Source organism: Grus americana, chromosome 23 (assembly GCF_028858705.1).
Source record: "Grus americana isolate bGruAme1 chromosome 23, bGruAme1.mat, whole genome shotgun sequence".
In the NCBI taxonomy this organism is placed as follows: Eukaryota; Metazoa; Chordata; class Aves; order Gruiformes; family Gruidae; genus Grus; species Grus americana.
Window position 1 is genome coordinate 4,186,256 of NC_072874.1, and position 27,350 is coordinate 4,213,605.

The 27,350-nt window shown below is 45.3% G+C and overlaps 1 protein-coding gene across 2 annotated transcripts in view; it reads right to left on the reverse strand.

Annotated features, from left to right (window-relative positions):
• Positions 1-27,350, reverse strand: part of ARID1A (AT-rich interaction domain 1A) — a 60,718-nt gene that overhangs the window by 21,351 nt on the left and 12,017 nt on the right. For both annotated transcript variants that reach the window (XM_054802777.1, XM_054802779.1), the window contains 3 exons: positions 15,381-15,593; positions 14,223-14,684; positions 13,120-13,233 (listed from right to left, as the gene is read on the reverse strand). In XM_054802777.1, coding sequence (XP_054658752.1) covers positions 13,120-13,233; positions 14,223-14,684; positions 15,381-15,593 — 789 coding nt within the window. The remainder of the gene's footprint in view (positions 1-13,119; positions 13,234-14,222; positions 14,685-15,380; positions 15,594-27,350) is intronic.

Sequence of the window (27,350 nt, forward strand, 5' to 3'; positions counted from 1 at the left end):
ATCTAGATTCTCCTCTAAGTCAACAAAGGGATCAGAATGTCCAGAAGCCAACTCAGCCCAACCTAAAATTGGGCAGAAATACTGGTATTAAGGTACTCTAGTCTGAATCACCAAATGCATCCAAACACTGTTTTCATCACCACTGGAATGAAGCTGAAGGCCAAAACTCCTTACAGTTTTAAAATCCCCACCACCGTGAGCTTATGCAGGTACGGCATTTCAGAGCAGTTAAACCTCCAGACCCGAGGGGCAGAGCCTATAGCTACCTAGAGGAGAGATTTTTAGGCTCAAAGGAAAAAAAACACATTCTAAACATACACCTGAGACAAAATACTGGCATGAAAGGACAGATACAGAGCAAGTGTGCAAGGCGAAACGTGAGTTTCCTTTCATTATCAGAGTGTGACATGCTTCTCCAAGAGGCAAAAGAGAAGGTTTGAGATCTGAGAAGGTCACTGTCTGCTACATGGCACAAGCAATATTCGTACGTAAACTGGGCAGACTAAGAGGATATGACTTGGTAATGCCAGGCACGAAAATATCTGCAAGACATAAAATGAAGCAATGTTAAAAACTGTTTGAAAATTAACTCCTAAGTAACTCAATAACAATCTTTAAAGCTGATGCCTTCGACCTGCCTATGCATCAAAGCTTAACCTAAGTACTGCAAGTCATTTAAAAACGTTCAGTTTTAATTAAGCAGGTTAATACAGGGTTGCTTTAGACGTGTGAGCAAGGGCCCCTCTGCATTGCTAGCATACCATCACGGACCTCACATATAGGAAAAGTTGGCCTTCTAGCTATAGGGCTGTGGATCAGGCTCTCAGATCATCAGTTTAAATAAGTTAAAAGTGAATTACATGTCAGCCTTTCTTGGATGTTAGGACACGAATTGAAACAGGACTGTAAAAATCAAGTAACTCATAAAGTGACTTTCACCTCTCAAGATCTGCAAGTTTTATGATTTCCAACAATAAAGTCATTTCCCAGCAAAGAAACACTCTGCCAGCACAGCAGCATTTTCTGAGCGTGTTATCCAGCAGGACTAAGTTTCTCAGAAGTGCGACTCCTGCAAGGGGAAGGAGAGCAGCAAGGACCGGAATGCCTAAGTGCAAGCAGCTAATCAGTAAAGAGCTGTTTTCCACCTATCAAGTTATTTTCTCAGGATGCCAACCATCAAGGCAGAGAGTGTTGGGTTGTTGCTTTTTTTTTTTTTTTTTTTAAACTAAACCTAAAGGACATCCTCCAGCTCTGATATCCCATTTACTTAAGTGCACCGCAAACTAGGGGGAAAAAGAAATCTCTCAATCTCTCTACAGATCGTTTTAAGGACGGCCGTAGCAGAGAAGCCTTTAAAAAAAAAAAAGAAAAAAAAAAAGAAAAGAAAAATCTCATTGAAATAACAGAGACCTGCTGCCGTCAGTGGGTTCTGGATCAAGCCCAAGAGGAGAGGGCCAGTGAGGTTTTATTTGCCTCCCACAGAGCATCAGAAGGAGACCTGGAAATCACAGCAGCACCAGGAGAAGGGCTCTCCCCTTCCCTCCTCCCGCCAGCACAGCCAATCGAGCCGAGACAGGAGGTGAGGCTCGACAGCAGTAACTCTGCCAACTTGAAGGAAACGTCAGGGTCTGGAGAATTTCCTCACGTGTTTCCAATGTGTTTTTTTATGCATTTTATTGCTCATCTGCCATGCAGATCAAAAACGCTGGAGGGACTCCAACTATTTCACACAGAATCTCACACTCCAGGCTGGCTGCAGCCCCAAAGCCTGAGTTTCTTCACTTGAAATACTGCCCAGTGTTATTTTGGGATGTGACCTGATAGCGGAAGCCCACAGGGACCCTGAAACGATAACTGTTCCAGCTGCGATTGGTTGCCCAACCCTCGCCGATGCCAGCATGGGTTTGTCAGTACTGCTGACAAACAAGGACTCAGCAGCTAACACCTTCTTTTCACACCACAACAAAACCATGCCTGAAATCACACAATCTGGTACCCAAAGGAGGGGGCAGAGGAGTTCATCTATCTCAGGGAAAGGGTTGCGAGTCCTGGCATGACCAACACAAGGGAGCCGGTTAGTTTATGCTGGAAAAGGCAAGGTTTTCTTTTATCTGAAAAGAGGATCCACCATTTCACTATCTGATACAAGCTCATTTGTTAAACAAACATAAAGATGAAACAAGAAATACTTAAGATCAAGGTAACAAAACTCCAGAGGAGAGGCGATTCAAAGCTCTGCTCTGGCCCATCCCACTGATCTGGAAGAGCAGGAAGACTGACCAGAAAGCAAATTGATCTCCTCGCTGGGGACTGCAGCCTTCCTCTACTACTCCCCAGCCCATCCCCAGCGTTAAGTGGGTATGGAAAGTGTGGGGGAAGAGGGAAGGAGCGCAGTCGACTGTAATGATTGTAGGCACTATCAGATCACTAGATAGCACTCAAGGAAATTATGATCTGGAGATGAGCACATGGTGGAGCTTATAAATTCTGTAAGGCCAGTTGTTTCCATAAAGATGCTTCCAAGCAAGACCAGAGAACAATGGCTAAATTTATTCCCCGATTCTTTCTGAAAGGAAAAAAGCCTCTTCATTGCGTCTGACTAATTGAAATACCTACTTTCTATTACAATTTCATTTTCTCTGCTGTTTCTTTTCCACTCATTCAAGAACTATCAACGCTTAAAAATCACAAGCTTGTCCTTTCCTTCCCCTTTATTTCCACACCCAAAATACCTCAAAACCTCTCTATCGTGAAAATTACACTGCTGACTGGCAAGCTAGGATCTCCCTGCTATTTTGGGGAAATGGATAGATTCATTCCTCCTTCCACAGTACAGACAACCAAGTCTTGCATCTTATGCTTCACAAAGCACTCCATCTCGTAACACAAAGCGGCCTGGAGACCTCACCGTGCTCCGTTTACATCAGACACATATTTGTATCACATCCAAGGAGATGCCTCGCAAAGCTGACTTGAGATTCCCACAGATGTGATGGAAGGGTCTGGAGAGGACTCTGCCTTCCTACTTACTGCATGCCTCTTCCAGATTGCTTCCCCAGCAGAAACCAGAAGTCGGAGCTGGGGAACACAAGCTACAGTAGAAATCCAGTCGATACTTTTCATCTAGAGAGAGTCATAACCTACTGTCTCCAAAGTTTTTTTCTTGCTGACAAATCAAAGAGTCAGAATGGAGTTTTCCAGTATCTGAGCTGGTCCAGCTTAGCGGAGGCCCACACTCCTGCAAGCCCTGCATCACCACCAGCTGAATTTCGCCTGCCATGCTTTAAAATTCTGACAAAAACCATCAGCACGTACCACCAGAGACACAAAACCCACTGAGCACTGGCTCTCGGCATTTGTTAGGCAGCTGCAGGCTTGCTGAACACCCTGGGCAGGAAGGTAAACTCCTACCATTGCCATGAGAAGAAAGAGAACTATTCCAAATCCAAAGCAGATTTCCAAGTCCTGCCCTATCCCAAAAATATACCAGTTTCCTCAGGGCAGACCACCATTCGCCCTTCTACCACCAGTTATTGCGCAGAAGATAACGAGTCCATCTTTACAGAACCAAAAGCACCTTCTCAATGATGATCAGTCTTGGTGTGCAGTATGGGCCGGACAAGAGCCAAAGCTGTCAGTTTAGCTGTTATTGATTTTGTGTTCATACACATGTGGGGAGCATCTCCATTCACATTCCCGAGCTACTCAAGATGACTAAAGACTAATCAAATATAACCAAAGCCCAGCAACACAAGCTGGTGCCCCCTTGACCACATACTGCTTTCCTCCACTGCCACATAGCTCTCACCTCTTACTCTCCAAGGCGCTGAAAAGTTTGCTTTTAGTTTAACAGGGAAAGATGACTTTCTCCTGGCATAAAAAAATAGGGAACGCCCAGGAAGAAGATCACTGCCACACTAGCACGAGCTGCACAGTGCACTTCTACGATTTATGAAAGCTTTTTCAACTCACAGTCTTGCCTCTTCTATCCCCCTTCAAAATGGGACAAGATCAGCAATTGGAAGGAACAAAGGGATTTAATTAAGCAATGAAATCACTGGGTTTGGCCCCTCAGATACATCCCTGAAAGGAAGGGACCTCTGCTCTGAGCAAGGACCACATGTGAACGACTACGAACTAGACAGTTCTCTGGTTCTGCAGCAAGCTCTTTTGGAGGAAAACCCAAGAACCTGATTACAAAACTAAGCATGCATAAAAACATTCAGGACCTATTACATGCCACTTACTCACTCAAGCAGTCCTTATGAAATAAGGAAATAAGTGCTAGACTTTTACTACTTCAAGGGAAAAACACCTGCCCACTAAAACAAATATCAAGAAGGTAACACTATCAAGGCTCCAGCCTCTGCTAGCTGGAGTCCATATTCCCTTCCCTTACGAGGAGTTTAAGCTCCTCTCAGGCATCAGCGCTGACAATTACAAACCTAAGATGGGGACTAGAACATGCAAGGGAGATTCGTGCAGTTTCCTTGCTCAAAAAAGAAGCTGAAAAGCTCATTCTTCCAGGCTGGCTTTAGACAAACTGATAGGAGCTGCTGGCTCTAGCTGCACTGCAGGAAAAAGAACATTTGGAAAGGAGGCTGGCAGGAGGAGGGGCTCGGTGTCACACAAGAAATTTTACTCTGATTGCAAAAATAAGCTGCTGTTTTAATCCACCTCAGTAAATCTAGGTGAGTCTGGTCCTTTGGCAGAAAGCAGGTACAAAATAAAAAGGGAGGACGATAGACGGAAGTGTTGCTGGCTTTACTACATTCCTGCAACGGGAGACCTTGCAAAACAGCTAGCACAGCTACTGCAGCAGCCATTGATTTTTCAGAGGTCGATACTCCACTCCCACAGATCTACTCGGCAGGAGCTTTAATCACATCTACTGCTCCTACCCTGTGCCACCCCTCCTTCTCTTTCCCCTCCAAATAAAATTAAAAAAAAGAGGGGAGGAGTGGGAAGGGGGGCTTTCCTCCCCCTCCAAACACTGAGCAGACACAAATTTCATATTCTCAGTCTTTGGAGAGATTCAAAAGCTGTAGTTGCAGCACAAAGTATAGAAGGAGTAACATGATTCATCCACAGAACAAGATGTCGCTGAAGAGAAAGCCCACCATGCGGAAGGCCAGCATTCCCACCTGGGGAGCGCTGGGTGCTGAGCTCTTCTGCGGGACCCTGGGAAATGCAGCAGCAAAACTCTCCACAAGAGTTTCTGTTTAACCCTTTGAAAGCAGCTCAGCTTCTAAAAAGTACTCCCAGGTTTAGTTAAACATTGATAAAACATAAAGTGTTCAAAGCAGCAGTGGTAAACGCTCAAGTTTTGCCTGACAGAGTAGCATCACTTTGGCTAACACAGAAGTTGGCCCAGGCACCCAGCAGCAGCGTTGCCACACGAAAGGGTAAAACCTCCGGCTTCAACAGCAATGCTAAAACAATCTGCAGGAAAGAAGCACGGAGGAGCCCAGGCACAATGAGCAGCAGCATCACAGGATGGTCTCAGCAACACGGATTTTTTGGAGGGTGGTGGGGATGCAGGGGGAGCGAGAAAAATCAATCAGAAAGGCTGGTCTGACACCAGGCCTTGGGAAGGCAAATGCAAGCGAGAAACTAGTCCAGGCACCTGTTTATTTAAAGAGCTTTTGGTTTTCTTCCAGAGGTTTTTAAGTCACCTACCTCAGCCCAAAGACAACTCCCCAATCACGTAAAACACTACATCCCCTAAGAGGCAGGAAGCTACCCTCTTATTGCCAGCCGTAAGGATATTCCAAATCCCCAGCAGCGCTTCCTCTGGAAGGCGCTTTCCAGTCTCCAATGTGTTCAATTTAGACTCCAAAGCATTTAGTCATCTCAGCATGTGATTATGCCACCATGCCAACCACACGAGTTAGGGTGGGCAAAGAAATGCAGCAAAGGCAGGAGTTCGAAATAATTAAAAAATTAAAAAGGCCCCTGTTCAGGCCAACACTTTGGATTTTAAGACAACTCAGCTTTTAGTATTATTATCGGCCTCTCTGAAACAATTGAGAGTGACAGAATCAATTTCTACAAAGGCAGAAGGAAGGAAGATTTTAGGAGAGAACAAGATTTCTAAGGCATCAGGTATTTGAAGGCCTGATGAACCCGGTGGTCCTCTTGCTGGAAAAAGCTGCTGAAGAGGCAGCAGAAAGCTGACAGCTCCTTCCCAAAGTCCGTCGTACCTGTGGGGAGGCAGCGATGGAGCGATATGAGGGGCTGTACGGCTGAGCCCCCTGACGCTGCTAGCTTGGGCGTTTCTAGAGAAACCACTTCCATTCAGGCAAGAACCTGTCTGCAATAGTGCACCTGGGTACCGCTGATCCGGGTGGGACAGAGAAACTGAAGATATGTTTGGAAAGAATCAAGGAAATTCTCCTCTCGCCCCGGCTCAGAGCAGCGAGTGCGCACGGGAAGAGGTAACATAACCATGGAAACCTGGCCCAGGCCAGACGCTGATGTAGAACCCTCAGGGTCAGGGTGCCAGAACAGTCAATTCCTAGAGATGTCACTTCTTGTCATTTCAGGAAATTCAACTTCTTTTTTTTTTTCTTTTTTTTTTTAATAAAGGATTGTATTTGCCTGGGTAAGACTCGATTCAAAACTATAATAAAAACCAATTACACAACTCCTCCACCAATTACCAGGCCTTGTTTGAAATCACGGCCTGAACCTTGTACCCACGAGGGTGTGGGCACAAGCCCATCCGAGCAGCGTGGCCGCTGCAGCAAGGGAACGGAGCAGCAGACCGAGCCTTGGGCCCCTGCCATGCCCCACATTTGAGCGCCATGTGGAAAGAGTTTTCTTCACAGCATTTATGATCGTGCATGTCTCCAAGACAAGTCAATCCAGCATGCCAAAAGGACATTAACAGGAAAATGATTCCTGTAAACTGAAAGCTCAGGTGTGGCAGCGTTTAAAACGCGTGCAGCACTGTCAGCTGAAGTTAAACACCTTCATTTATCCCTGCAACCGCTCCATGCAGCAGATAAAGGTCACACCAACATGGAATCTCCCTCCCCTGCGTGGCGTGGGACCTCTGGCAGGGTTAAGTTTTGATGGAAAGGGAAGAGGATGAGGCTAGTACGTCCAACATCAGACCAACAAGAGGCTTCCGCACATTTTAAAGGGTTTCCAATGACAGCAAGTCAGCAGCAAAAAGGAAGTGAAAAACTGATTTCCCTGCCCCACAACAACGAGCTTCTTGACAGCGTGTTTAAAAGCAGAGGATCACCCCGTGAGTCGTGTGCTCCAGCAGCTATGGCGCAAGGAGCAGCTCCGTATTTTCAGGCTGCGGCAGCGCAGGGGATGCGTGTGACAGAGCACAGACTATTGTTCGGGATCCAAGACCAGAACTGGTCATCCTACAGCAATTTCCTGATTAAACACTGACCCGCCTAGTCACTCTGGACAGGCGTAAAAGAACAAGAGCCCATCTCTCTCCCGAGCGAGCTGCCAGCCGTCCCTGCCGCCCACCTCCACGCGGAGGTCGCTGTCTCCTCTTTCAGTTGGGTCCGTAACCGAAATCGCTCCTAAGAAAACGAAAGGCTGGGGGTTAGGGGAATCTGTGCGAGGCGTGCAGGCAGGAAGCAGAGCAGAGCCGCTCGCGACCAGAATAGAAACAGGAAACGAGCCCGGCATCGAGCATAGCTCAGCTCCGCTGCCAGCGCAGGCTCCGGCGAAGCTGCATCAGTGGCTCCGTGCGGCATCATCTTGAAAGGGACGCTTATTGGCAGCGGAGGCGAAGGGCTCTGCGCAGCCCGGAGTGATGCGGCGCGGGGTGGGGAGTTTCCTCCTGAGCACCAGGTCGGATTAGCTTAGTTCAAACCCGGAGGAAGGGGTGGGAGGAGAGAAAATTGCCACATGGACAAATAGCTGAGCAACCCTGAGAAGCAGGTCACAGGCGTGAAACATGTCACTGGAGTGGCTGGAAGATTGGGGTAGCTTTGCGAGTGGCACTCCACAGCTGTAGAGGTTATTAGCAAAATAAAAAAAATTAAAATAATTAAAGAAAGAAAAAAAAAAAAGGCACAGCCTTCTCAAGAAACCACACAGAAATGACAGCCACAATCGCACACCAAGAAAAGCTTAGGCAGAGGAGTCTTGGTCAGGAAAAAAATGTTTTCATCTCCCCATATCCCCATAACTTGGGATAGAAACCTTCATATCGACATTAACTGGAATGCACCGATCTCTCCAATAGCAGTGTTTCAGGTATCGTGCTCCTCGGGGTAAGCCTTCGGGTGCTGGTGTGTTTATCTGCACATCCGCTGTGATGCCCAGGCACCGAAGCATGCAGCTACCCTGCTTTGAAATGCATACATCACTAATCCCTCTCTTAAGGCAAGCAATAAGACAAGCTCAAAAGGCCAAATACAAACCAAACAGAAGCAGGAAGTCCCATATGGAAAAAGAAAAAAAGAAAGGAAGAAAAAAAAAGAGCCTGAAGTGACCAGCAAGTTCAACTATAAAAGGTTCTTTTCCCCTCTCCCAAAAGAAATTGTCAAAATGATTCATTTTGAGCTCAAAGAATTTAAGAAAACATTCATTTCCTGGGCTGCACCTCCCTGCCCATCCACGACAGCTTTCAGACAGTTTTTTGCTGCATTTCAGCCTGTTGCACTGATTATTTCCAGGTCAGGGGACGCAGCTGACAGAGCTCAACTTTATTCCACTTCAAGTACCTGGAGAGTGCAAGTTGAAATGACCGCTTCATAAGAATGGAAAATCCAAACAGTGCTTCCCTGGCAACCTCCAGTGTCCAAATTCAGAAACTACTCAAGAAAGGAAGAGGTAATCAAACAAAAATACCGCACAACTGCTGTGGATATTCACAGAAGGGCTCCTTCTGCACAAGCAAAACGTCAGCAGTCTCGTTCCTCGCCCCTCCTCACAAAACCTGATTTTGCTAAATCTGCAAAGAGCTAAGACCAAAACGCACATTCAGAAGTTAAACGTGGATCAGGAATATCTTTTCCCTTGGTTATATTCCTTTCTGCCATTGACAAGACACTTTTCAGATCTAAAGTCAGAGATGAACCAAAGTGAAATGCAGCTGAATAAGCAAAACAGTTTTCCGATAGTGCAAAATATTGAAATTAAAACGGATTTCCACACCACATCAAGATGAAAATAAGTTGCCCAGAAAAGGGATGGGGTTTCTCCCTCAGGCTACGCAGTACACTCACCAAAACAAACTGAAGACATTCTGGGATGGGAATTCTGAAACTTCTGTCCAAGCTGTCCCAGTTTGCTTCATTATGTGTTCGCTGTGACAAAAACTCAAATGCAACCTTGCTATTTCAGGCCCTCCAAAACTTTGCCAGTATTTGTCCTCCTGGCTCGGCCAGAAGTCCCACCCCATGCAGAACCTTTCCTAGCGAAGCACTGCTGAAAACAGTACCTCTCACAACAGTTTTGGCTTCCACAAATAGGAAAGCTTCACTGAAGAAATCCCAGGAGGTCTAGTGAAAAGCAAATACAAGCCAATATATACTGGTATCAAATCAGTTTTGCTTTATAAATGGCTTTTGGGGCCAACCTGGAAGTCCTAACACCACAGGTATCAAATTCTGTGGTTGGGAAGGTACGAACAGCCTGGTGTGGCAACCACTGCCTCAATGCTCTACTCCACATCCATCTCAAAAACGTCAGGAACTCGCACTCAACTCCTCCAAGGCAGCCCATAAGACAGAGATTGGGGCAAGATAACAATCTGTTGCACGTTCTATAATGAGATACAAAAATTTCTCCCAACGAGCCTAAAACTCCAGAGAACTTTGCAGCAGAACTGATTTCCAATCCAAACCCAAATGGATGTCCTAGCACCTCTTCACTTCCCCTGTACTTGCTACCAGCACCTTCCATGTCTAAGCAGAAGGTAATTAATAGCTGGAAATATTTGACTCCTACAGACTCGGAATCCAAGCTTCAAAAGGTAAAGACACTGAATAAACTGGATACAACTTGCCAGGAAGAATTCTGTGCTAAGGAGAAGAGTCTAGGGAATCTCCTGGGAGAAACAGATTTATACTAAGGATTACTATTCCTCTATTACACCCAGACACAAAAAACTACACTTCGCTTCTCCCATACGCGATAGCAATCTAAGTTTAGTTTAGCCGCAATCCTGACAGAGCCTCCCTAGGGAAGCAGCAAATTCTTCAGAGAAATTCTTCACCTAGCCTGCTACAGGGGGAAAAAAAAAAAAAAAGACTACCAGCCAGGACACTCACATGGAGGAATTGCTCTTTAAAAGGCATCAGTGAGTTCAAGTTAGCAGCAGCATTCTCCCCCAAAATACAGCAAGTATAGTCTTCAGAAAGGGAAGAACAAACCAGTAAATACTTCACAACAGCCTATAACACAAGCAGAAATGGAAGACCAGACATTTTGCTTCTTGCAGATGAGCAGAGAAAGCATTAGAGAAATCAGTAGTTTGACTCTTCTGCTGTTAAAAGTCCGAGTACAGAAATATCATCAGGAAAAAGTTTAGTTAGTGACACAAAGATCATTATCGGGAAGATATCTTGAAGACCCTCACCCAGAATGATCAACATGACATTTCTCAGGCAGATCCTAACAAAGCCAGCAAGAACTCACAGGAGTTGAACAACTTGACAATGTCACCATTTAGGAGATCATCACCTCCTGAAATTGCAATAGGATCGGCTGATTCTCCCCTTTATTGCTTAAAATTCCAACATTAATGTGTAAAGGCCAAAGACTCATAAAGGCACCAGGTACATAAATTTAACACTTCATAATTACCTAAAAAGCAGCAACCTCCTTTTCCTGCTGGAGCTGATCTATGTTTAATTAAAGATGAAGCATGGCACAATTTGCCCCGATTCCAAGATACTCAGTGAGCTATTCCGTCCCCCACTGCGGCTTGGAAAAGGGCTCAGAACTCCACAAAAAAATTAAAAGCCCACAAACTAACTATGCTTCTGTAAGTCATACATAATGGCAAAACAGGGATCCAGGAATCCTCCCGAGTAGGATAAAACTTTCTAAAACAGACAGATCAAGCAATATAAGGAAGATAAAAAGAAATTGATAGCACCCTTTCACGCAGCTCTTTTGTTTCTAAGCATCCCCAGGCCAAACTTCTTGCAAGAGATTGATCACTGAAACAAAGAGTTGGCTCCCGTACACCTCAGCGGTCCTCCCTTTAAACCATTCTGCAATATCACCAGCTGATGCATTTTTAATTTACAGACAAGGGTGCTGGTCTTGTCCTACAAGATCCTAGCTAGAGGACAAAGAGCAATGAAACACATACAAGAATAAGGGTGAGTTTCTGCAGGGAGTCTCCCTTTTTTTAGTTTTTGTTAACTAAGGAAGAGAAGGCCCAAAAATACACTGGGGTTGGGTAAGCTAAGGACTGCTTGACTTCTTAAATGCAAATTATTTGGTGATAAAGTCAGGAAAACAAAATTACTATAAAATCTGTTTAAGACAGAAACAAGCTTTATAGCTAGGCCGTTCTAAAAGCTGGACCCATTTTCTGCACCCTACATTTCTCTTCAGCAAACCCGCAAAGTACCTGATCAAAAACTGGTGCACATTTAAAACTTCTGAACCAGATCAAATTCCCTCATGTCTACGTTCCTTCACTCTTACAGCAGAGACGGGTATCTTTTCTTAAACTGCTTGGGAAAAGGGAAAACTTGAAAGGGGCCAAATACATTTAACCACAAGGTATAAAACAAACTCCCACTTGGTGCTGAGAAGGAGCCACTTCTGCTAAGCAGAGCAACTAATTCCTATAATCTGAGTCAGAGGGCGCTGATTGGTAGGATTCATGAAGGCTCTATCAACAATGCTACTAAACAGGACTTCCCACCGTTCGGAGCTAGAGCAATTTCTTCAATTACTTCAGTGGCTTCACTTTTCCTACATTCTTCGCCAGAAGATGGGTCACATGGAAGAACTTGTGGAGAGGCAGAGTGGAAAGAAAAATGCTATTTAAAAGGATTTTTCCCCAGGCCTCAGAACAAATTAAATCTTTGTAATCAGGGTCCAAAAGGGGAAGGGGGGGGGGGTGTGGAAAAAGGAAAAGAAAGAAAAAAGAAACAACCCACAACTACTCCCATTAGGTGGTCAGAACTAAAATCACTTTGTATTTTGGGTGACAATTTGTACCCACAATCCAAAGGAATTATTTCAAGGGGCTCACAACAAAGCCGTTCTCATTGCTGAGAGCAAAAATAACTTTGCTATATACACAGCTCACTCTCCTCCGGCCAATCCAACTGCAGCTTAGAAAACTGACTTAGCCAGCGGCTAAATAAAAAAATAAAAGCTCACTCACTTCCTACTGCATGAAAATAACTAGCAAAATCAGAACTCAGCAGCTCAAAACTTTTCCTGCACGTCAGAGGCACACACCAACTTGTGCAAACTAATCTACACTTTTAACCCTTCTCCATTTTCTTGATGAAGTTTTAACCCAAAGTTAAACTATTCTGGTCCAAAAACTGCTGGAACACTAGGCATTAATCTCGTACCCAACTGTTCACTGTACATACAGCAAGCAGATTTAGAATGCAAAAGAAAATATAATTCTCCATCTGTCAAGGAAGGAACTATCTGTGACTGATCTTCCTCACTCCAGGTACTAATAAACTTGTCTTTTTCACCAACTGTTCAGTCAGATTGGACCAAAGAAGCTTACATCAGCAATGTAAGGATCCAGTGACACAGAAAGGGAACCGTGCTGCCAGTCTGCTAACCACCGGTGCAACAGTGGGCTGAAGGAACAAGAAACCAACCCAAAAATGAGACATTTTCCCCTGAAGGTCAGGGTCTACCCTAACAGCAGTCAGGTATTTCAGACGCTGCACATACAAAAAAAAAAAATTCTTTTAGCTAGACATGCAGACCAGAGTATTTAGGGTTAAACTTTACTCTCAAATCCATTACTTTTGTAAATTACATTTAATCTCCAGTGGGAAGCCAGAAACTAATGACTTAGTAAAAAGCACAGGCAGCCTCCATCATTCCCATTTCCATGTGGAATACTACCAGTGCTAATTTATCCTGCTGTGCTTCTGATTGCCCTCGCCCCACTCACTTCCAGATCAGCTCACCACTCACCGGCAGGCTAGAAGGTCTGGACTGAAGATTCAAGTTCATATCTTCTTGCCCTTTACTGGAAGCCATTGAGGGAGCAGATGATGCCTGGGACCCAAATGAGTCTTGAGATAACTCCTGAAACATCAAGAAAGACCAAAAAAACCACAAATGGGAATAAAATAAAAGCTCTGCTGGAATTGCTCTGGTATATTCTCACATTGTGGAAGAACTATGTACCCTCGGTGACATTTGCCCGAAACAGGAAATAAGACGGCAAAGTGTTTGAGCCAGCACGCCTACTGCTCTGCAGGAGGACAAACACTGCCGGACTGCCACGGAGCATTGGGAGAAGTCATCTAAACCATGACAGAAGAGTAATTCTCTGGCTTTCCCTTATTACAGATCCTGAAGAACAGAGACTTTCCTGGGAGACTGCCCACTTAGCTTCTTCATCTTCTAACATCTTACGATAGCTCTAAGGACTTCATTACACAAACAAGGCAAGTCAATTAAATCTTCAACTTTTCAAAAGCTACCTTCAATGCATTGCAATGTTTGCTGAAAGGTCCCAGCTAGTTTTTCACACAACTATTAAAAGGCTATTAAGCCTTGCTGAAAATAAATTTGATTTAAAAAAAAAATCTGCTTCGTGATTTTATCTTCAATTCCACCTGTTTGCTGCTTTATTCTTCCTCCCTAAAGCCAAGTTTTACATTTAAGAGCAAACTCTTCCGTCACCATCTACGTGTCACTCTGCAAACTGTGTTCTGCTATTGTGCTAAACCGAGCAGCTCTGTAAACCACCTGGAGAACTTCTGCAGACCACAGCGTGAAAACCATTCCTGTACAAAATCCTGTGGACTGGTATTGCCAATCAGCAGCATTTACTCTACACTACTCTTCAAAACTGCAGTATTAGCACGGCTTAGCGTGTTACCACTGTAGTATCTCTCTGTAAGAGATACAGATCTAGACACAACAGAGAAGGCAACACATCTATTACCCTAATCATTCCAGCCACTGCTGACATGTAGTTCAACCAACTGTATTGCACAAAGAAAAGGATTTGCCCAAGTTCATTTAAAAATCACTTACAGAAGGAAACAAAGCAGGACACAGCCTACCTGAGGAGGGGGGAAGCGTTGCTGGGAGTACGCAGACTGCTGCTGCTGCGGCTGTGACTGAGGGTATGAGGATGACTGCTGAGAAAGAGCCGAGGAAGCCGTCTGCTGAGTTTGTTGCTGCTGCTGGTAGGGCGACTGTGACTGCTGCTGTGAGTAGGGAGGCTGACTCTGTTGATGTTGCTGGGCTGTGGACTGCTGTTGAGGATATGGAGTTGGGGACTGCTGATGGGGCGGCTGGGACTGCTGCTGAGAATATGCAGGCTGCGATGTCTGAAGTTGCGGAGCTTGAGACTGAGGCTGTTGCTGCTGCTGATAAGAAGGCTGAGAGTGAGGTGTCTGGGATGGAGGCTGCTGAGAATACGGAGGCTGCTGCTGTTGGGGGTGAGGGCTTTGCTGGTTGTAATATGGAGTCTGGCTTTGCTGCCCATATGCACTGGGGCCCTGCTGTCCGTAAGGAGGAATCTACAGGAGAAGAGGACAGAGTTATACCAGTTACGAAGGTATTTTACATACACACACAAAGTAAGATTATGCTCAAGAAGGAAAAAAAGTCAGAGACCTGTGCAGAGCAGTTAACTGGGAACGTACTGGAAATGACACTACCTACATACTTCCCAGGCAACAGCAAAAGTCACTCGTGTATGACATTATTCTTAGCAGTAACAACATTTTAGTAGGCAACATAACTAAGTTTTTAGGGATCCCTATCTGACCATCCTTCAACGATAGTAACATTGAAAGGAAAGACTGCTTGCTCCAAAAAAGGTGGCAGCCTTTCGAATCCTACAAACAGGAGGAGCCACTTGGATCACGTAATGAGCCAAAACTGACCTGAAGTCATTTCTTCTGTAAGAACAGCCGTGTCTTCAACAGAACACAACGGAAAGAATATCTTACTCCCCTCACTATTTATTTTTCCCTTGTTTGATTCACTGCTCTGCCATTGCCTCTCTTGGAAGCAAGAACTCCACAGGTCCCCGTACATCGATCACACCTGGATGCAGGTGCGGTACAACACGTAGCCTGAAGAAATGCCAGTTTACCTAAGCAACTGATTCCAACCTGGTTGAAGGTGGTCCCTTCAGAAGACACAGTACTTTGATGCTCTTCTGCCTGCCCCTGCTGTAAACAGAGACTACAGAAGTTTGGGTGCTCTACCTGCTGTGCATATGAGATGCTGCCCATTGTACTTTGCGTCCTGCTTTGCATTCCCATGGGATATCTCTGGGGAGTTTGTGGCCCATACGGCTGTCCTGGATAGCCATGTCCTTGCTGTGGCCCCGCCTGAGGTCCCTGTTGTTGTGTGTATGGGTTGTTTCCTCCATATGGCTGAGGTCTCATCTTCCCCATCTGATCCATCGGGCTTGAAGGCTGCAAAGCAAGTTACGACACATGATGTACATCCAGCTACGTATAGGAATCGTTCACAACTTCCCAAAAACCCCAGAAGAAAACTTCAACAGGTTGGCGCAGAGAAGCAGAAGCCCATCTGTTTCTTCTCAGGTGCTAAACCCCACAGTTACATTCTGAATTACAGCAGGATTCCTGCTGCCCTTTCAAACCTAGACGTTTCACAAAGAACAAACCCAATGAGAAGAAGTCGTTTTATGCTGACATATCTCCGGAGGACAGGAAAGAATGGGGGAAGGATCATTAAGAAAGATGAATTATCAGTGTAAGTGGCTTTTCCCCATAGTAGGTAGCAGTTTAATGCACAGATATTCCACAACAAGGTAAATTTAGGCTGAAAAATTAAATATTCACAAGAAACACTGCTTCTTTCACATATAACAAGGTCTCCCAAAACACTACAGGCTGTTAATTTACACTTACGCATTTCAATTAATCCATATTGATGTAGTAACACTGGGCAGTGTTACTGACATTCACAGCATTCAAGACTGCAGTTCTAGTTCCTTTTTTTTTTTTTTTCCTTTTTTAACATGTGCCTTGTGTCTGCTGCCTTTGGTAGAATAAAGGTTTCTAAATCAAATTTCTTCAGATGCATGAAAAAAACGCCACCCTTGAAATTCAGGTCCCCAAGTTTTAGAGCAGACATGATGAGACGAGTGAATAAATGCAACTTTCCTAGGACTTCCTAATCTGTACTACCCCTGCCTGGAGCCAAGACAGAAGAACAGTCAATCAAATTTCCTAAAAATACTACAAACCTCAAAACACAGTCTTTCTACCGAGGCAGTGCTATTCCCACACTAAAGCAAGGACTGCCATCAGCCTGTTTTGGTGTAGTGACCTCTAAATGAATCCCAGGCGCAGTCTTTAACCTCCATCACTCGGACTGAATAAGAATTGTTCACTGATCTCCTGATGACCTAACTAATACCAATTAGATGTTTTCCACCAGATCACCATGACAATGGACTCTCTATTACACCATTCCTTCCTGCAACTAGCCCTAGGGTGGTATTTGTACAGATCCACCCTCTCTTGCTGAGATCAGGTGCTTGAGGAGTGGCACTACAGGCCTGCACAAGCAAATATCGCACAAAGCCAGCTCCTGCTGGAAACCTGAAAGAATCCCGGAGACCAGAACAGTATTTCAGTTATGTTTGTAGAATCCACCCCTCCTAGGAAAAAAAAAAAGTTCGTGCAGTATGCTACACTTCAGAAAATCCTACCCCAACAGCCAGCACAGCTTGAAGTCCCAACACACAGACCCTGAAAACATTTGTTTGACCAGCTGTCTGCTACGTCTTGCCTGCCAGGCAAGCCACACAGCACCGAGCCCACGCCAAAGAGAAGTAAGTAGGGGCGCAATAGGGAGTTAATGGTACTCTTATGGGGTGATGGGAGCTGGGCCATGGGGACGGGATTTAATGGAGATGGCAGGAGAAGCACCCCGTTTATGGTAAGGGGGGGCTACCCACCCAACTGAAATCAGGCTCCCTTAGAGAAATTTGCACAAATATGGCACAAATCAATTAAGAACCAGGTCCAAGTCCCCTCCTCCACTCCAGCTCAGCCCCTGCAAACAGTGTTTGCCATCCCATGGAAGCTGTTAACAAATGACCACGTGCATGGCACCAGCATGATTCTCTCTATCGAGGGAGATTTTAGATGCCCTGCCACGCTCGACTGTGCTGGATGTTACCATTTTCATCCATACTCATACTAAAACCATTCTGAAAAAGTTATGTTTTATATTCAATCTATCGCAGATGCTACTGCTGAGGAGTAACACGGACAGAGGCTGCAGGACCTCAGAGAAGCCCCAGATCCCTGCACTCCTTAATAGCCGTACCCTGCAGACCAACCACGCCATGCACCCACTTGGGGTTTGATACCATGCGCTGAAGAGGCGCGTCCATTCAGGGGGTCGGGGGGGAAAAAAAAAAAAAGACATCTTGATGGCTGTAGTCTGAATTCCTCAGAGCTCCAGCGACTTACCTCCTGAATGGCAGCACCCATGTGGAGCTTCCATACACCCTAATGGATGCAATCTGAGTTTACATCTTTCATGCAATTGTCCCTAACCCTTGCCTGGTGGACATCACCTTAGATGACCGACATCTCTTCCCTCCCCACATTATCTTCTTTGGTATGTAAAAACGGTGCCCCCCAGAGTGCTTCCCAGCCCCCAGCTTCTGACAAGTCACCCCCCAAACATACACCTCCTTCCTCCTTCTACCTGATCAAGTGCAACGTCAGGGTTGCTGACTAAACATTTCAGCATCTTTTCCGTTTGTTACTTGCTTCCTCCTGGTTGTTACCTCACCTTTGCAACCCGCTAGCAAGGGCAGCTTCTCAAATACACTCCTGTTTGGGGATTTTATTTTTTTTTTTATTATTTTTTTTTTTTTAAATACACACACACCACATGCTGCCTCCTCTGCACAGATTTTCTTGTCTGTGGTCACCCACAAAGCTAACCATATCTTCAGGAAGGACAGAAACAAGGTGAAGATCCACTTTTCCATGACTCCTACAGGAAGCATGATGACTGTTAAAAAACTTCAAGAAACATTTGGAACTGTTTATGCAGCCATAAAAAAAAGAGAAAAGAAAAAACCCAACACACAAAACCCAAACGTATTTCCAGGATGTGACCAAGTCGTCACCTTGATTGCTCAGCGTAGGAGTACACAACGTGCTTCCAAACTGCGCTGCTTTGAACCGCCACTCTTCCACAAGGCCCTAGCACACAGAGGATGCTAAAAACAAACATGAAGAGCATCACTCTAAATTACAGCCTTATAGATAAAACTCTATAAACAGAAGAAATGTAAACGCCAATTAATCTCTAATGAAGGAACTACTTCATATACACACTCCTGCAAACCAACAGGCTAATTCATGCTCCCTGGGGCTGCCGCGTACATCTCAAATACTGCAACGCATTGTTTCTTCCTTCAAAATCTCCCATTAAAGACACACATCTCTCTTGCTGACAGGGCTTTAACTGCTCTCCTCTTAGCAGTGTTGCTCTGGCTTAAAGAGCCTACCACCAGGAAGTCTACTTGAATCTGCTATCTCAATCCTTTTACGTAATTTAACTACTACAAGAAAAGAACAGTCAAAGTTGAAACGCAGTGAAGTGCGGATCGATCCAAGAGCTCGTGCAAAGATTTTGGGGGGAGCGGAGGTATCACGGCTCCTTTGAACGCCCGTGTTACACGAGATGGGTAAGCCAAGAGGAAGGGACGCCCATTCGCCTGCAAGAACACTTCAGGATAAATAAGGAAATACCAAACTCCGACTGCAAAAGGCTGGAGATTCTTCTCTGGACCGATACATGGGAAATCCTTTCAATAGGAAACCACAGGAGTAGATTACTGTGATTACACTTCAAAAGCAAAGGCCCTGCCACAGAGAGACATAATTGAGAGAAAGTGTTGCTCCTTGATCACTGAAGTCCAGACCCCCTGCTTACACCTCCTTGCATTCACAGAAATTGCTTCTATTCTCCCTTCAATCTTGGTATCTCTGCTGTTTTATAACACTGTTAAGTACCAAAACTTGGGAAAACATAGTCCTGTCACCAGTCAAACTTTCAAAAGCAAAGTTGTTTGGTGTGGTGTGTAATGAAAACAACCGTAAGCCGGTGCTCCAGAGAAACTGCTGAGCTTTCAAGAAAATTTAAGATATTTCTAGACTAAGAGCTTGTAACAGCAAGCCCAAAGCGAGCTTAAATTGCAGAGTTCAAAAGCTCTCCAAATCGGTATGTGTAATGTAAAGCATGACAGACCCCTAAAATGAAACGGCATCGTGAAAACCAGCTATTCTTCAAAAACCATGCCGGAGTTGTCCTAAAAAAGAAAAAAAGCTTCTAAGCAGAGGAGAGAATTCCACAAGCAATTCTTTTCAGATTTTGTCCGGTAGAAGAGAATTTGGCCTCTCAAAAGAGCAGTTTGGTTAAACTGGAGGGGACTTGCTTAATGGTCCCAGCAGGAAAATGAGTAAAAGGAAGAGGCAAATCCCACTTCGGAAGCAAGAGCCAAACCCTCCACAGCTGTACAGAAAAATGTAATTCTGACTTTCCCGATTACCTTATTACATATTTGTATTTTATTACGCCAGAGGAAGAAAAGGAAGGAGAGTCATTTGCTAAACTCTCCAGTTTCAAATCAGCATCATTCAATTATTGGCAAACGTGGGTATTTGGCCACAACTGGTTTCCTCAGCTGCCCAAAAAAAACCTGGAAAGGCCAAAAGAATAATAAAAAAGCCCTAAGCTCTCACCTTGGATCTGAAATCTTTTCCTGACCAGATTTGCTGTCCATTTTTTGTGATAAAAAATAATAAAAAGCATTACTGGCTGTTTAACCGAGAGAAGCCCTAATTGATTCCCACAGTAATTAACCTGCATTTTACCTCGGAGAGTGGTAGTTAAGGAAGTCGGCACTGCTATTTATAACTCATCTCAAATTGAGGGCAGACTGCCTAAAATCTAACACATCCCAGCTGTACTCCTGTTTGAACTGGGGCCAAGGGAATTTTTTAAAGCAATCTTGGCACTGAATGAATGACACCAACAGTATGAGCGCGTGTGTGGTTGTGTTGTGGTGACGTAGCAGTGGAGGTGGAAGGGGAAGGGGGGGCAGCACGCCGTAATCCCTCTCCCAAGCCCACTCGCTGCGCACAGGCTCGGCCCCGGCCGGTACAACGCGCTGGAGCCGCCCACCGAGAACCAAACACAGGAAACGTCTTTTCCTGTGGAACGCCTTGAAGTGAGAAGCACATGGCTAATCTGCATAAAAGCAAAGCCACACCACTCCTGCCAGGAAGGTTAGTGCTCGTAATCTCTGGCCATGGAGCTGGCTGCCTGCAAGGACTTGGACCAGCGCCTGATAACCCAGAAAGAGCCGAGAACAGATGGGCAAGGACCCCGGCAGAAACAGCACGGCGCACGTGACTCGCCACATGGCCCCGCAAGCACAAACTATTGTTTGGCTGCTGAGCGCCGGTACAAAGACCAGCCGGACCGGGCCCTGCGAATTCAGCCAGAGGCGGCAGCTGCTCCCCTACCATCGTCAGGCTGGCTGGAGGATGGGGACCACCGAAGCCTGAGGACCACCAAACCCCGGAGATCTGGAAGTCGCCAAGCTGAGAAGATGCTGACCAGCGCCGGTGCTGGTTAACATCGTTCTGCGGGCTCAGAGAACGAACTGCTCACCTCCCCGAGGCTGAAGCCGGATGGGATCTTACTGAAGTGAAGAAACTAGGTCTTGGTAGAAGAGCATGCTCTTTCCTCGTGTCTCCAACTCCTCGGTACCCAAAGGGAAGAGGAAGGAGTCTCTGCAGTTCAGTGAGGTTACAAAGCAGATTGCCATGTTGGCTATAAAAATTATATTAGTGATGGACAGTGCTGGGAAAGGGGAGTAATTTTCTCTAAGAATTAGTCAGCTGGGATCACGGTCATATTGGATTTAATCATTGAAACCAGGCAAGAGAATAAACCCACCCATGCTCCCCCAACCTTTCTGAGCCATTTCTATCAAAATCAGCAACCTGTATGAAGCAGAAAATCAGCAACAGCAGCACCAGCTTAACAGGCTGGTAATACCCACAGTGGCTCAGGAAAAAGACCCAGGTTCAAACCCAGCAGCTTTCCCTGCCTGTTTTTTTCCTGTGCCTTCCACCCCACTGAGAAACACCAGCCATGCCAAGGCAGGCAGGGGAACCTCCACACCAGAGTCATGGCAAACAGAGAATCACTCAGGAAAAATACCTGCTATCAAGTGCAAGGCTGCCAAGAGGCTTTATCAGCTGAGCGTTAACGTTCCTAAAAAGCAGAGAGGCTGCACTGACCTTTGCCATTTCCAGTACATTCCACATCCTCTGGAGCTACCAAGAGCTCAGGCTGCCGCGAGACACCAAGGCTGGGGCGGGTCTTGGAGGTCCCAACATCCAACACCATTAACACGCCACATCCACACTGCCTCCAGGGGTGAGGGATTTGAGCTCCAACCTCTAAGGCCTCTCCCTAGACTAAACCTCTGCCACATTTTCAAGTTCAAAGGGCACTATCAGAGTTACACTGCCTGCAGCGTCAAGGCACCAGTGCCTTGGTCAACACAAACCCTATTTTCCGCATACTCACCAGCATTAAGCTATATTAGGTGTGATGGTACCTGCACATAAAGCACAGATACTCACGAACACGCGTGAAAACACAGGAGGGATTGCCCCAATCTGGTGCGAAGCCTTGCAGACCCACCAAAACCAACCAGGCTCTTGACGATTCACACCAACTGAAAGACTGACACACGCAGGCAGTTACTCCCTTGCAACATCATCCAACCACAGCAACATTATGATGTCACTGAGAGAACAGAAGTAACGGGGAGGGGGGAAACACAGTGATATCCAACAGGCAACACAAGATGCTTCAGCAAACCCCACTTTCAGCCGGTCGCTCTTATGCCCCAAGTTTGCAATTCAGACGCTTTCATGCCTGTCCGGATCTCCTGAAACTCCACACATAAGCGACTCCAATCCCTCCGTAACCAGTCTAGAGAGTTCAAGCTGAGAAACGAGCACAAACTAACAACCGTCCTCCTTCGTGGGCAAACACGGTTCATCTTCCAGAGATGAACACTTTCATCTGATCTATTTAAGGTGCAACTGGCTGTGCTAAGGTCAATACCCCAGCCTGAACTCGCTGCCTTTTATAGCCTTCTGAAGGGCCAGTGCACTGGGTCATACCTCCTTGCCTCTCTTCTTATGGTGGTCTGCTTTTAAAGAGAGATGGAAGAGGGTGAGGGGAAATTAAAGTTAAGATAAAAAGAAAGATCCTCCTGTAGTAGATGAAGATGCCCCCAGAAGACAGAACACCTAAAATACCCTGTGGTAAACACTACATTGAAGCGTATCAAGTGTCTCACCAGGACAGTTTAATCGACAAGCGTGTTTTACTGAGATCTTCATAGAAATGTGCACTTCCTTTTTTTTCTTTTCCCCTCCCTTTTTTAAACTTGAGAAATCCACCAACTTCCTTCAGTCCCTCAGCACAAGCACAACAACACGCCGAGCCTGTGCTGGCACTACTCAGCACCCATCACTTACTTTCCCTGCCTACCCATCGCTTTGGGAAACAAGGACCCACAGTAGACCAAAGCCAACACTTCTGCGAGGCGGTACTTGACTCCTACAAGTATCAGGCCAACAACAGCAAACAAAGAAACACCCTCTGCTTCAGAGTTCCCTACATGTCGTCCTCCCCAATCTCCCACACCTTGCTCCAGTAATGGGCCTCATGCCTACAAGCTTGGGGTACCAACACCTGACTTTTGGAATATAGCACAGGTTTGGTTTCAGGGTTACAAACACCCATCCTTTAGGAAACTCGCAGAACAAATCAATTTTTATGTAAGCTACGCAAAAATTAAACTCCCCATCTCGCCCCCACAAATCCTAGAATCTAACTTAGATTTTAATACATAACCAAGAGGCAACATATCGTTATCTCATTATCCGTGGCCAATGCACATTAAATTACTGGTTGCCAAAGTGTCCAGATAACTGACCTCTGCTCAATAGTTTCAGTTCTGCAACTAGAGGGAGCCTGGTTTTTCTTCTGACTTTTTCTAGTAGGTCAGAGTTTGACCGAAGACACTTTCTATTCCTCTAATCTTCTGCTAACACACAGACCTCAGAATAAGCTAACGCTCCACACAAAAGGAAAACAGGACATTTTCTAAACTACTTCAGTCACCTGCTTCTAACCAAGAGTTACTTGGACCTCCCATAAATTTAAAATCAGCCCTGTTAAATGTTGCTCCTTTCCTCGATTATACATTTATTACACCAGTTCCTATGGAGAGATTTTCTGTAAATGCAGGATACTAAGTTTTACCAGTGAAAAAAAAGATGAATAAGTTTTCTCCAAGCAGCTGTACTGTGAACTATATCTTCCTGGCTAAACACAATTCAGTAATTACCCTATTAACATTTCTCAGCAAGAGGCCAGTCCACACATCTCTGAGGACTTTCCTAAGCACCACTCTTACTAATACTCTTCAAATTGATTAAAACTGACCAGAGTTTTGCTTACAGGATGTATCATTATGGAACATTTTATTCCTGAAAGAAGTCAATCAGAAGGTGATCTGGTGGGGATGTGAAATGAGAGCCCCACCTCAAACCCTCACTGGAAATAACCCGACAGAGGTACAGCCTTCGTGCCCAAGTACAAGCAGGGTTCTGGGTTTTTTTCTGGTTTTTTAGAAGGTGGAGGGCGGGAAGGTGCCAAGCCTGCCTGTGTTTTAAACAAAGTGCATTTGATGATTTCATCTTTCCTTCCCAGCCTGACTTTAAGTCCTCCTTAACAAATTCAACAAATCTAGCTTATTGAGGCTCTGGATTTCAGTTCCTTTCTTCAGTCTGTTGTTCTCTCTGAGACATGGCCACACTGCTTATCACACCACGTTAGGTATCTCTCAGGACCCTCGACAGAATATTTAACCACTGTCACATCGAAAGACAACACATAACTGGTTTTCTGCAATCCTCAGGATCTACTCAAAGGCAGATGCATGCTCACATTAACAGGGCGTTTTTCTGGACTTGTGAAAAGCTGTAGCACAAAAGGACCTGAAGTAAGATTTACACCGAGGTGGGCTGACCTGGAAGAGGGGGGAAACTGCTTTGTTTTTATGCCAAGTTAGCACCAGGCCGAGCCTCGCTCACAGCCGGGTTCACACAGTACCCTCGTCCTCCCTAGATGCACAAGCAACATGACAGCCTCATGGCCTCAGAGACACCTCTCCTGTCTGCAGGCTCGGCACACATCCTTGCGGAAACAGCACAAGGGATTCCCCCACCACCTGAAAATTAGGCAACAACCAGAAGATTCATTTCCCTCTCCCTCCATCTCTCTTTTGACACCGATGTGACTAAACATCCACGTTGTTTCAAAATACCATCATGTAATGTCTTTGCAGCGGCTCTGAATGGCAGGGAAGAGAAAAGCCCAAGCCTAGGCTGAGTCTGCCCGTGGCACGGCTTGCTCTCGTTCTCTGCGGCAGGCTGGACGACACTCCTTGTCCCTATCTGACAACCCAGCCCAGACCAGGAGGCTTGGCAAGGCAATCGGTTCCTTCTTTATCAAAGAGACACTGATGTAGAAGCAGGAGCTCACAACTATTTACGTGGTTATGTTAACATGGCAGGAGGTTCTGAAAAAGACTATTTACTGAATTAAATGCAGTCAAAATTATTAACAAAGGATTATGATTCTTTTGCAATAGCTGGAGACTAGTGAAATGTTCAGGCATTTCACAGGTAGCTGGAGTCAGAATACAGAGTTTGGTATTTAGACAGGCAGTGTGATCTCTAACACCTCAAATAATTTCAACTTACATTTAAGGAAGAAAATATAATTTCCTTCTATCCAAATAACTGGGTAACTAGCTATCCCCTCACTCTCAGATTTCAACTCACTTTAGAAGCACGCTATTCAACCAATTCGCCCCAAGATTCCCAAAACGTTGACTCCTCCCAAAATCTAAGCAACACCAAGACGTAAAGAAAACTGCATCTCAGCTCCACGGGAGATGATCCCAAGGAACATGTGATAGTTGTAATGAGGTGGTGATCCTTTTAAGATGGAAAGAAAATTTCTTTCCTGAATATTAAATCAGGCTTTAAGTTTAGCCAACCTCCTACGTCTGCTCTAATGAACTGGAGGCAAGTCAACAAAAAGACGGTGAAGTGTCTTATTACAGCATTTTCGTTCCAGGCCTACTTACACACTAGAAGGAGCAAGCAAGCTCGTGTTGTACCACAGAAATGGGACCGGGCCAAGAGCAAGCCATAAAAAAAAGCAAGAGAAGGAAGGGCTAGGATGGAAAAGCAAAATTATACTGAGTGTCACCACTACTTAAGTGATCTAATTTCGATCAGTAAGAGAGCAGCTGTTCCAGATCGCTAGCAAGATGCAAAATATTTGCACTAAGCACCACTGAAAACCTGAAAGAGCTCCAGAAGCCTCATAAATACATTCAGACAACTGTGAATGTGGCAACTTCAGTCATTCAGCTAATTCTCTGTAACCCGTTTCCTTTAAAACAAGCAATACTGATCTCACGGACCGATGTCTTTTGCTACTAAACGCAGTGGACGCTTTCAAACCCTTTAGGCCTGAAGGACGACCCAATGCAAGAGGCTCACTGGAGTTTACTTTCCAGAGTAAAGTTAGTTTTACCAATTCTTTAAAAGTGCTCTCTGCACAGAAATCCGATGGTGCACGCTCCAGAGTTGATCAGGCACCTCCAGCATAGCCTCCTAGCTTTCTAAAACCAACTTCTGGCTAGCTCATCATCTGTAAAATGCAGCACTGCAGGTTTCTACCCACTTGTGTCTGTCTGAAAGTTCAATCTGTATTTGAGTATCTCATCACTTTGCAAATTTGTCTCATTTTACACCAGAATAAATGATGGCTGAACAGACTCAACTGGACAAGCGGAATTTGCCATGACCTCTTCCCATGCCAGGCTGGTGAGGGCACACCCGAGAGACATCTCCGGATCAGCTCAGGACTCTAAAACACGACAGGTCTCCAGCAGCCCCAACTCTCCTACTGCACACAACGCTATGATAGAGGAGGATGCAGCCACACTCATGGTAGGAGAGAGGTACAGCTGTCGGACGCTACCTCATCTCAGCATCACAGCTCCATCTTGTCCAGAGCAGCTGCCTGCTTTAATAAGAGCTGCATGTCGGGGCCTGTAGTTTCTACAGGCCACATTTCACAATTACACAGGCTCTCCCTTGCTTCTGCAGAATAACTGAATTTATTTAGAAGTGTCTATAATGCAACATAAAGGAAGATCTAAATAATCCAAGAAATCTGATGTTTGGAACTAATCTGTGGAAGAGACAGGTAATCTCAGTTTAAGTTAGCACAACTTCCAGACCTTGAATTCAAACTCAAGAGTTCAGTGGTGGACATCACCTCTGCTTTGTGATGGGACGATGGGGATCAGCCAGCTGGAACTGCCCAAAGGCACATCCTTATCCCAGCCAGGAGCCCTGGGGTAATGATCTGCTAATTACTTCAGGGGTTATCTCAAACATACCTCAGTTACAGGGTAGCAGCTGAGTTCAGAGCACATTTTGTATTGCACTAGGGTTAGCCCTAGTGTCATCTCACTAGGAAGCAACTCAATACACCTTAAAGCCTGTCCATCCCTCTTGACACCACCAACGTATTTTATAGGAGTGATCCAACATGATACAAGGTAACAAAGCTTTGTTTTGCAAATAGGAAGAAGAAAAGTTATTTCCCTTCTCGTTACAGCAGCTGACAAATTCAGATGCTATTTTTGTGAATTTTTATTGAGCCTTCTCTTATTTTAGCCTTAAAATTTAGCCTTCAAGACTCCACTTCAGTTCCACGGAACCAAAAATATTTAAAATTGCAGTAATGACAAGTTACCATCTGCATTTACCAAGGATGCACTCAGTAACTTTGTAGCAAGCAACAACCAATCTCCAGTATTTATACCCAAATGATCTATTTGCATCCAGAAAGCAGAGCTGCTGTCATGCCTGCGTTGGTAAGAGGAGAGGAGGTTGGGGGAGATGAAAAGACTACGTAGGCAAGAAACTCAGAGCTGCAGCCAAGGCAGCTCCCAGACAGCAGCGAAGACACACTACTAGAGCCTT